General features: G+C 40.0%; 1 protein-coding gene across 6 annotated transcripts in view; it reads right to left on the bottom strand.

Moving 5' to 3' along the window:
* The window catches only part of becn1 (beclin 1, autophagy related), a 165,150-nt gene that overhangs the window by 65,594 nt on the left and 87,186 nt on the right, over positions 1–12,370 (bottom strand). For all 6 annotated transcript variants that reach the window (XM_077205822.1, XM_077205818.1, XM_077205817.1 and 3 more), the window contains one exon: positions 6,749–6,839. In XM_077205822.1, the coding sequence (XP_077061937.1) occupies positions 6,749–6,839 (91 nt within the window). The remainder of the gene's footprint in view (positions 1–6,748; positions 6,840–12,370) is intronic.

Here is a 12,370-nt window from a genome sequence, read left to right as displayed (position 1 = left end):
AAAAAGGTTCTAGGAGCAAGTGTTCGCAAGAACAACGTGGAAGCCATTATCTGTTGTCACAGAGAATTTGGTTTAGCAGTAGCTACACAACAGTCTCAGCATAACTCAGAACTAGAAAAAAACAAACAAAGAGCTACGTGCTAGAATTTCTTCTTTGACTAAGAAATTTACCGCAACAAACCTATAGAAAAAAATGATGTAGAAGAAGTTAGTCAGCCGGATAACATTTACCCTGACTTACGAGCGTTCTTTGAAACAGATGCGGCTCTCCGCCCAGTAACTGATGTGCCTGTAAATTCAGTAAATGTGTGTGGTGCTAGAAAGAGATCGCAGGGAATTGAGGGAACTGAAAGTGTTCCTCCCAACTCTTCTGTTGTCCAAATCCAAACTGTTGCAAAAGCACTTGGACCTAAAGACATAGAGCGACTGTCCCAGAGCCTACCTTCAGAACGTAAACAGTTTTCTGAATTTAGAAGAACATTAATCAGCAAAATGCGTCTATATGACATGTCGTTAACAGAGGTCACACAGTTAATGTCACAAATTTTAACTGAAACTGAATTCAACAGTTTTGAATCTGCCGTGACTTCTGAACTACAACATGCCAGTAGAAGTGATATGAGAGAAGGTGTTTTGAAAATCCTAAAGAATATCTTAGGGCCCAAAATAGATTGGTCTAGAATTACTAGCTGTGTACAAAAGAAAGATGAACATGTGTGCGAATATACTGAGAGGTTTTGTCAGTCAGCTGTAACGTACAGTGGAATAGTGGATGACTCTGAAAGTGTGCTTGATGACAAAGGACCACTGATTCGTATCTGGTCAGATGGTCTTGTTGCTGAATACAGAAGAGCTTTGCCATTCCTAGATATAGCTTGGTCTAACAGAACTCTCAGAAGTAACTTAGACAGTTTGGCAGCATGGGAAAGAGATACTGATGTTAAAGCCAAAGTGAGAGTAGCAGCAGCAGCTACATTTAGCACAACGCCACCAGTAAACAGGTGGTCTAAAAAAGAAGGCAAATGCCACTACTGTGGAAAATTAGGAGATTGGGAGAAAGAGTGTAGGAAGAAGTTGCAAGATACAAAAAGAAATGCTATGCATAATTCTGCTCCTTCTCAGCCTGCATACAACCCTGAAATAGTTCCGCAAGTGTCCACTGAAACTTTAGGACAGCTAGTTCAGGCTCTTCTAAGAGCACAAAAAGACCAGGAAAAAAACTAATTGTTGGGGCTGTGAGTAGCTACCTTTCACCTGTAATCCATCATAATGACAAAATAATTTTTGTGAAAGGTAGCATACAAGAGAAAGAAATAGATTTTTTGCTTGATACAGGTGCAGAGATTACAATAATTCCTACAAAATTGGCTAAAGGTTTAGACATACCGTACAAGAAAACCAAACTTTCTTTAACTGGTGTAGTAGGTGAAGATTCTGTTTTGTATGAAACCCCGCCCATAGAGGTACAATTTGGCCCTAAAACTCTGACTACAAAACTGCTATGTGCTCCATTGAACACAGGTGCAATTTTAGGCATGGATCTCCTGAGACAGGTACATCTAACTTTAGACATGTCCTCAGAATCTGCTAGCATTCAAATTTCCTCAGCACAAGTTTCTACCAATAATGTAATCCCTCCAGAGTATGCTTTCTTACAGAATCATCCAATTTGGGCTAAAGACAAGGATGATTGTGGTTTGTTGACAGGTGTAGAACCAATTAAATTGACGGGGACTCCACCTCCGGTCACCAAACAATATCCGATCAATAAGGAAGCTATACAGGGGATCAAACCTATTGTAGAAAAGTTGCTGATGCAGGGAGTGCTAGTTAAAACCAATAGTCCCTGTAACTCGCCCATATGGCCCATCAAGAAATCCAATGGGACATGGAGACTTACAATAGACTACAGAGTAGCCAATAAAAATATTAATAAAATCACCTCTCTAGTGGCAGATCCTTCCACAATTTGTAATGGCATACCATTAGAGAGTAAGATCTTTTCAGTAATTGATATGTCTAATGGATTCTTTTCTGTACCGTTGCACTCTGACAGCAAGCCATGGTTAGCTTTCACAGTTGACTATGAGCAATACCAGTGGACACGTTTGCCACAGGGATTTCAAAACTCCCCAACCATATACCATCAGGCTGTCAGACGTGATTTGTGTGACCCAGAATGTCCGGTAAAACAGTCCACTATGATCCAATATGTCGATGATATTTTGATTGCCTCAACAGATCACGAGGTACATCAAACTGAATTGGCATCATTGTTGGACTATTTGCATAAGAAAGGACACATATGCAGCTTTCACAAAGCTCAAATTGCTAAAAAGCAAGTCACATTTCTGGGTCAAACAATTGGTGCAGGAAACAGATCCATTACACAGGATCGAGCGGCTTCAGTCAAAGCCACACCCCCGCCTACTACCATTAAAACACCCCGATCATTTTTAGGAACAGCAGGTTACTGTAGACCTTGGATTGAAGACTATGCCTCAATTGCACAGCCGCTCTATGACTTGTTGAAAGGCCATGGTAAAGATTCTGATACTGTTTGTATGGAAGAATGTCACCTCAAAGCGTTCAATGATTTGAAGAGAGCACTATGTCAAGCACCAGCATTAGGAATTGCCCAAACTGATAGACCATTTGTGCTTTATGTCCATGAACATTTAAGCTTCATGACTGCATGTCTAATGCAAGATCATGGGGGCAGTTTACGCCCAATATATTACTATTCTGGTAAACTTGACATAGTAGCTCAAGGTATGGGCCCATGCCTCAGAGCAGTACAGGCAGTGCATCTAGCGCTTCAGGCTTCATCAGGAATGGTGTTAGGACAGTCTGTAAACGTAAGATGTCCGCACGCAGTGTCCGCATTAATGAATCAAGCAAAAGTCACTTCTGTCACTTCCTCTCGCTGGGGAAATTGGTTAGCAACTCTCACAGCCCCGAATATTGTCTTACAGCGTGCACCTGTCAAGAATCCGTCCTCATGTATGATGTCTGCTATGACTGAAGATTTGTTAGAGGATGAAGGAGAAATGACTCACAATTGTGTTACGCTTACATATACACCTACGAGTGTAGTAAAAGAAACTGCCATAGAGAATTCAGAATTTGAGTTGTTTGTTGACGGGTCAGCTCAAGTAATTGAAGGTAACAGACGAGCAGGTTATGCAGTAACGTCCACCATGGAAGTGTTAGCTTCAGGATGTCTTCCAGATCATTTTTCAGCTCAAGCTGCAGAACTAGTAGCCCTAACAAGAGCATGCACGCTAGCTTCAGGATCAGTTGCTAATATCTACACAGATTCCAGATATACTTTTGGGGTAATTCATGATTTTGGTGTCATTTGGCAAACCAGACAGTTTCTAACTTCTGCTGGATCCCCCATTAAGCATGCTGAATTAGTGAAAGATCTAATGTTTTCCATGAAACTTCCAATGAAATTAGCAGTGATAAAAGTGAAAGCACATCTCACAACTAATACTACGGAAGCTAAAGGTAATGCTCTTGCTGATATAGCAGCTAAACAGGCTTGTTTCTATGCAACTGTACAAGTGTGTTCAGGTAGTGCAGCACAGAAGACAATTATGCCTCCTGAATCAATAATTGATCTGTACAAAGACGTTCCTCTGTATGAAGCATGGACATGGTTAGACAAAGGAGCCACAGTGGATTCATCTGGTTGCTGGACCAAAGGGGGAAAGTATGTTGCTCCCGAATCACTGTTGCCATATTTGGCTCAACAAATACACAATTTGGGTCACAGTGGTCCAGCAACGATGAATCACAGGTTCTCAAATCAGTGGTGGAATCCAAAATTCAGAAATGTAGCCACAGAAACAGCCAAGAGGTGTGTTACATGTCAGAAAAATAATGATATACCAGCAGCCACTACACCAGCAGCACATACCCCAGCTCCACCAGGACCATTTCGTCACCTGCAAGTTGATTACATATCATTGCCACGTTGTAAGGGAAAAACTGATGTTTTGGTAGTTATAGATAAGTTCTCAAGATGGGTAGAAGCTTATCCAACAGGGCGTGCTACAGCTGCACATACTGCTAAATGTCTTGTCACTGATTTCATTCCCAGATGGGGATTACCAGATTGCATTGACTCAGATCAAGGTACACACTTCACAGGACAGATAGTCAAGGAAGTGTCTAGAATGTTGCAGATTAAGTGGAACCTTCACTGCCCCTATAGGCCACAAGTATCAGGACAGGTTGAACGTGCAAACAGAACAATCAAAATCAGGCTAAGCAAAATGCATCAGGAAGGAGTACCATGGGTTGAAGCATTGCCAGCAGTACTGTGTAGTATGAGAGCATCACCTAAAAGAACAGTAGGACTGAGCCCTCATGAGATTATTACTGGACGCCCCATGCAGATGCCAGGTGTGATTGATCTTAGAAATGCTGATGTACACATTGCCTCAGATGCCCTGATTGCTTACTGTGAAAACCTAACAAAGGCGGTACAGAGTGCCAGAGGGAGAGTTGAGTCATGTTGGCAGACTCCAACAGAAGGTGGACACACAATCATCCCAGGTCAATGGGTCATGATAAAGTCATTCAGAAACAAGCCGTTAGAACCTAAGTGGCATGGGCCACATCAAGTGATGTTGATTACAGCAGCTGCAGTATTGTGTCAGGGAAGGAAAACCTGGACTCATGTGTCACACTGTAAGGTTGTTCCTGCTCCAACAGGGATAGGATAGGACACGAACCGGTGAGGAGCCGAGGGAAGACCGATTGCAACAGGCGTCGGGGGCCAACCCTTCGGTGAAGAATCCCTCATAGGCCTTATCCTAGTCCATCCTTACCTCACTGTTCCTTAGGTGTCAAAGGTTTAAGAAATAGGGAAAGATGGAACAACAATAGCAGACTCGGAAAATTTACCACCCTAGTGTTTGAACCAATACTGCTCTACTGTCGAGCAGACTCAGAAAAGTACAACCCTAGAACAAATACTGCTCTCCTGTCTTTTGTTTTCTTTCTTACTCTGTGCAGATACCACTGATGACTTCCCGAGACCCATACGCACTGACCTCGTCATCTGCGTATGAAGCCACAAGAAAACCTCAAGAAACAACTTGACCCACTTCCGAGACAACTATCACAAAAGGATGAAGAAAAGAAAAAGAAAAAAATACACAACGCCGAGACTACGAAACCTTCAGTCATCCATCGACATGATCAAGATTGTCCTACTACTACACATCATGAAGATCGCACAAAGTCCGGACTCCAGAAACAACATATTCTTAGAGCTGATGAATATGTCACAAATGCCTTGTTTGCTGGAAAGAAAGTGTGCATGTCACATCCGAAGATGACTGCATTCCAGGACTCACTTGTGCACAAACATGTTGGTCCAAGAAGACATTCTTGATCTTTCAGCAAAATTACACCAAGATGACTGGAGATAATTCTTCATGGTTCAGAAACTTGATTGATCACGAGAAAATCACAGTTCCAACCAGAAAAGAATCACGGACCGTAATTGCATATTTTGTTTCTGTGTCAACATGCAATTACAGAAAAGCAAACACAGAGTGCATTATGTGCCAGTAAGTATCACAAGTTACAAGAATGAATTTTTAATTGTTTAAATTTGTATTTAGTGTGGGAGTTATTTAGAACTCCCAAAGGGGGAATTGAAGGAATACAACTTTGTCAAATGTTTAATTTAGTTTCATATATAAACTGAGAAAGTTCTGTAACTTGAATTTAGCATTCAGCTGTGGGGCACGAAAGTCCTGTCTTATTCTGTGTCTCTATATACAGCTGTCAGACAGGTTTTCTTTCTATTGTAAGTTAAATGAAACATGTTAGTGAAACTCTTGGAGACTCTCGCGAGCTTTTGTCTTAGCAAGAGAGAGTCCAGTCATTCCTGTTCTGGAGTCTCAGGGTTTGAATAGGTTTTTTCCATCTCTCTTTTAATACAGGTTCCTAAACCTGTATATGAGTTTCCACCATCACAATGTAATACCTCCCTCTTATAATGTATATATATTACAATGTTTGACTCAAGAAGTCAGACGATGTTGGTATGACTGCAGCGACAAGCAATAAAATAACTTCTGCTTGGAAAACTTCCTCCGTCTCCTGGTCTGAGCTTCTAGCTTTTCTACAAGGAAAAAGTTCACAAAACTTCCCATAAATTCTGATGTACTTTATACATCATAAGAAGGATGGTATCTACGCTAATATTTGTCTCTCTGTTTATCCCGAAGTTTACCGCAGTCCGCCGGATCCAGGCCATATCCGGATCTGATGAAGGACCTACGCCTGGACACAACGACTACGCAGTCCTGAAGTGTCAACTAGTCTCTCCCTTGTGAAGGGCTCCTTCCCTTTACCTCTGTACTGATAAAACGTTGTCAGGATAATTGTGATTCACGTGGCTGCGCGGAAGCGATAAAAAAATCCTCAGTGCCACCAGGCACTGTTTTATACAAATGAGCCGCCAGATCACATTAAAGAATTTTCTGTTAGAACGGTGTCGTGTTAGCGGCCCCTAAGTTAATAACTAATGATCGCTGCGACGGAAGTGAATCAATCAAAACTAACTTTAGCTGGACAATAACTTTATTCTAGAGCTGCTGTAAAGCCAAAAACAATCACTAATAAACCATCTGCTTTATTGTACCATTTTTGTGTCTGCCAAGAACATAAATGTAAATATGAAATTGTGTAGAATAGTGCTATTTTGTATGCAAGTCCATACTTTCAGCCTGCGACTCAAGTTCTCCATAGTTCCTCCATCTGATGCTTCTCCAATAAGAGTGAAACTATTTGTGCTTTCAGTTGACATCATCCTAAAAAACAAAAACAGCTCATTAATACACCACCATACATTTGTAATATTTACTTTCAACTCAGTATATGTTTACGTTACAGTTGTTCTATGCATATAACACAGAATAAACAGGGGAAAAAATATAAACCAGATCTAGAGCTATACAATTGTGGATTAACTGAGAATCACAATTCCCTTACTATTCTAAGGAAACATGTTAATTTCAGTGATTTACAGAACTGTAATATTATACTATTAAAGAAAATAACACGCAGGATATGTTGATGTTTCAGTTAAAACGACCTAAAACTAAAAACAAACTATATAAAAATACCTATAAATGGCAAAGTGCGTGAGACAGAATACTTTTAAATATATATATTTTTAAATCTGTATAATGAGTGAGTTGTAGGTTTGTGTTTTATTGGTTGCCATGTTTGACCCCCTCCCCGCTTCCCACCCTCTTCCTTCCCACAGTCTTAAGGCCATGATACACCAAGACAACGATCAGCTGTCAGCCATAGTCGAGCAGCGGTGAGCACCTTTCAAGCTAGTTTTTAATGCTGTGCTCCACACGTCGGTGGCAGTTCACCTGATTCAGCATGTTGAGTCAGTGCACGAAAATAAAAGCAAAGGTGATTAAAACAAGCAATGAAGTCAAGACAAAATAGACAGAAGGCTGTTCGAATTTTAGGACATCTTGCCTGAGCATTCCAATATGCAAATATTTTCATAACGAGCCAACTGGAACGAAGAAAGTGATCAATATGAATGATATTGAAAATAGTAAGCAAGAGCTGCTTTGTTTACGGTTTATATATCTGCAGTCCTAGTTTTAAATTAACTTAAAATCACGTGCGAGACGAGACGGACTGCATTTATTCCTTTATTCATTTATGATAGCCTGCAAGAAGCTTGAGATCCAACTTATCTGTGAGCTGATTTGCGGGGGAAAAAACGACGAATACAAGGAAGAGAATGGTTGCTTGCTTGCTAATGTTCTGCTGCATCTAAAACTTCTCCCCCTGAACTTTTCCTTGCCCTGTATCTTTCTCTCAGTATAGCTCTATGTATGATTTTTTTGGTTTAACCAAATAGAACTATTCTACTGGTTTTTAACTTTTTCATACCTCTTGAATTGAACTGAATATTAAAAAAAACTAAATAAAATGGGTTTAGTTCTAATATTTGTATAATTTTATATAAAAATAAATGGTGTATAATTACATTTTCAGAAGATTTGAGACGTTTCCTGATTCTTTTTTTGACATTACTTTAATCCCACGCCATAGCAAAACCATTTGAGATATTCAAAATCCGCTCACAATTTAGAATCTTTAATGTATTTTCATCATGTTGAAAAAGTTTGGTTGGAATAAAATAAACGACTTAGGAGGAACAGCTAAAAATTCAGAGGATGAATTTGCAAAGAAATCCACATTCAGACCAAAATATCTGACTTCCTGTTGGTCGGAGTTAATGACTGTAAATTAGACAGTTGTCCGGCTCGATGAAAATAATATACGTATCGAGTTGTGTGACTGTAGGTAAAACTAACCCCCGCCCCAACTTTTGTCAAAAGCATTTTGAAAGTGACACTTCCTGCTGCCAGTTGGTAGCACTATAACTTACAATATTTTAACTTACAACTATTGTGACTCACAAAAGTTACATCCATCTGATCGGCCTCTTACAACGAACACACTGCTGAAGTTTCATCAAGATCAGTTAATGTATGCAGAAGTTATAACCCTTCCTATTTCTCTTTTCTCGCCATAAATATGTTTCTCCGCCACGGCCAAACCGTTCGAGATATCAAAAATCCATTTGCAATTTGTCATCCTCAATGTCTTGCCTTTATGCACAAGGAGTTTGGTGAAGATCAGATGAATTCCCTAGGAGGAGTATTTAAAATTCCAGAGGATGAGTTTACAAACAACCCATAATAGGTCACTTCCTTTTGGGCTGACATAAAACTTGGAGCACGAAAGTTGTTCGGCCCGATGAAATCTATGTGTACAGAGTTTCAGACTAATTCATGCAAGTGTGTTTGATCTATGGACCAAGTTTTCGGACCCTGTTCAAGGGAGCACTGTCGAGCCCCCCTGCCACGCCCGGGTACCAGCTTCAGCCTGGCCCTGGTGGCCGCGGGTCTGACCTGTGTGCAAAGTTTCAAAAGTTTTCAAGCAGGTTAAAAGCCCCCAAAACCCCCGAAATAGTTGTACAACAATAATTAAAAGCCATCTCACTCAACAGACAAATACTATAAAACTAACCCCCCCACTTTTGTCAAAAGGTGGCGCTACTGAGCCCCTGCACCATGCCCGTTTCTGAAACTTTGCATGTCTACTGGCTAATAAATGTGGTCTGTGTGTTGAGTTTCATGCAATTTCAAGCATGCTAAGAGTCTCAAAAGCATCCAAAAAATATTAAAGTTTGACGCGTTGCCATGGCAACAGTATTTAAGATATCAATAATCCTTTCACAGGTCTACATCTGCCGTGTGTTTGCATTATACACAAAGTTGAGAGCAATTCGGTAAACATAAGAGAGTATTTTGAAAGTGACACTTCCTGCTACCAGTTGGTGGCGCTATAACTTTGACTCACAATAGTCACATCCATGTGATCGGCCTCTTACCACGAACACACAGCTGAAGTTTCATCAAGATCAGTTAATGTATACAGAAGTTATAACACACTTCCTGTTTCTCACCATGAATTTGTTTCCTTGCCACGGCCAAACCGTTCGAGTTATCAAAAATCTGCTGGCAATTTAGCATTCTGAAGGTCTTGACTTCATGCACACCGAGTTTGGTGGTGATCGGATGAATTCTCTAGGAGGAATACATCAAATTACATAGCATACATTTCCAAACAACCCTAAATAGCCGACTTCCTATTTGGCTGGCGTAAAGACTTCGAGCACGAAAGTTGTTCGGCCCGATGAGATCTATATGTGTACAGAGTTTCATATTATTACATGCAAGCGTGTCTGATTTATGAACCAAGTTTTCGGACCCCGTTCAAGGGAGCGCTGTTGAGCCCCCCTGCCACGCCCGGGTACCAGCTTCAGCCCGGCCCTGATGGCCGCGGGGTCTGACCTGTGTGCAAAGTTTCAAGAGTTTGAGCACGATAAGAGCCCCAAAAAAGCCCGAAAGGTTGATAAATAATAATAAATAATCCTTACGAAAACAATAGGGTCCTGCGCCCTTTCAGGGCTTGGGCCCTAATAAGAATAATAAGAATAATAAATAATCCTTACGAAAACAATAGGGCCTTCGCCCTTTCAGGGCGAACTGTGCACAACGGGCAATATGAATGTAAAACACGATAAATGTAGAAGAAACACAAATTCATCTGAATACGCCACATTAACTGCAGCAGCTGATGCCACTATGACCGAATTCGTGCCACATGACGAATCGGTTGATTCAAAGATTCAATCAACCATTCATTAACGTGTCTCATTCTTGAATGAAACAGTTGTTTGAACGAATCGTTTGTTTGAATCAATCAATCAATCAATAACTCGCTCATGAAGACAGTCGCCTGCTGCCACCTGCTGGCGGTTTAGTGTTATGTTTAAAAGTATCATTCTTTCCAACATTTTCTCAGTCAGTACATCACTAAAGCAGTGGTTTTCAAACTTTTTCAAGAGCGACCCCCTTTTTTTTTTTTTTTTAAGTCAGTCATTTTTAAAGACCAAGGAGAAGTTGTTGACATAGTGATACCTCCAAACATTTGGTATCTCTGAAAAGCCCTGAATGTGCTCTTTACAGGACAGACTTAAAGGTATAGTTCACCCAAAAATGAAAATTCTGGCGGTATTTACTCACCCTCATGTTTTTCCAACCCCGTAAGACCTTCGTTCATCTTTGGAACACAAATTAAGATATTTTTGATTAAATCTGAGAGCTGGATCACTCCTCCATAGGATTCATAAGGGATTGTCACTTGTTCCCTGAAAAGTTATTAAAGACATCGTTAAAATAGTCCAAGTGACTACAGTGGCTCAATATTAAGTTTATCAGATGACGAGAATACTTTTTGTGTGCAAAAAAAACAACTTTATTTCAACTATTCATTTCCTTCTCTCTGGGCCTCGAGTCAGTTCACTAGTATAATAGCGTAAGCTTCTGTTGTTGTACGTCACACGCATCACACACATTACCAGCGTCAGCCAATAGTGAGCCTGCGTATGACGTAGCTCTACGCAATCACACTACGTTAATTGACTAGAGGCCCACAGAGAAGGAAATGAATAGTTGAAATAAAGTTGTTATTTTTGTTTGTTTTTGCGCACAAAAAGTATTCTCGTCGCTTGATAAACTTAAGATTGAGCCACTGTAGTCACTTGGACTATTTTAACAATGTCTTTAATAATTTTTCGGGGCTGGCAAGAGTCAATCCCTTAGAAGCCTATGGAGGAGTGATCCAGCTCTCAGATTTAATCAAAAATATCTTAATTCGTGTTCCAAAGATGAACGAAGGTCTAACGGGGTTGGAACAACATGAGGGTGAGTAAATACTGACAGAATTTTCATTTTTGGGTGAACTATCCATTTAAATTAAAACTGTGACATGTATGGTATAACGTCTATATATCACACAATATCACACAAGCAAAAATGCAATTCTTGTAATACATATTCAAAAACCACTTGCACAGTGTGATTTTTTCATGTAGTTGTGTAGTTACACTATCCCAAAAGTTCTCAAGGATTTGTAAATCCAGAGAAATTTCAGTTTTAAATAATGGCTCGTCCCTTGCCATTGTCACATATAAATTACGTAATATCCGGATCTATGTATACATATCTATGATACAATATCTCGCACGCCGCTGTTGTCTCATTCAGTCATCATGGGTTATTGTTTTGAAAATGCGACCTCTAACGGCAAAAAATGTCAGATTCTACCTTTAAATATAAACACAATTGCAAGTAAATATTTATTTATTTTATACAAAAAGCTGAATGAACAAGAACTTAATATTAAGTGACTTTCATTTTAGACAAAGCATCATCTGTTTTTGGTGTATAACAGCAATAATAGTTACAAACAAAGCCACAGCAGAACTTGTGCATCCCAGAGCAAAACTTATTGGAGTTTCTGAATGAAACTGCGTCTTGAACAAGTCTGGTGAGAAAATTATAAATATCAATTCAAGATCCAAGTCAGTCACTTGCTTCATTCCTGAATAAATCCACCACTTTGAACAAATTGGTTGAATGAATAGCTGCTTTTTCACTATTAGGCCAGTGCAAGCCAGGGCTATCAATTGGCTTGGAACTCGAGATGCGAGGCCAAGATCAAGCAGTGTTTCCACTGTAGGGCCAGTAGTCTCGCAGCACTACCCTAAAAACGGCCCTTAACAAGCCTCAGTGGAACAAATGTTGCACAGCCCCACCACATTACCGGCAAGTAGAAACAGTTAATATTAAGGGAACAGCGGATTTCATGCATTTCATGACTATTGCAAAACTCCAATTTGAAGTCAGCTTGCTTCTTTATGCATTCAGGTATATATTTACACATTAAAATAGAT

The sequence above is a fragment of the Siphateles boraxobius genome, unplaced genomic scaffold (genome assembly GCF_051911475.1).
Source record: "Siphateles boraxobius isolate OS27281-9 unplaced genomic scaffold, OSU_SipBor_1 55, whole genome shotgun sequence".
Taxonomy (NCBI): Eukaryota; Metazoa; Chordata; class Actinopteri; order Cypriniformes; family Leuciscidae; genus Siphateles; species Siphateles boraxobius.
Note: the sequence above shows the minus strand (reverse complement) of the source record. Positions and strands in the feature narration are given on the sequence as shown.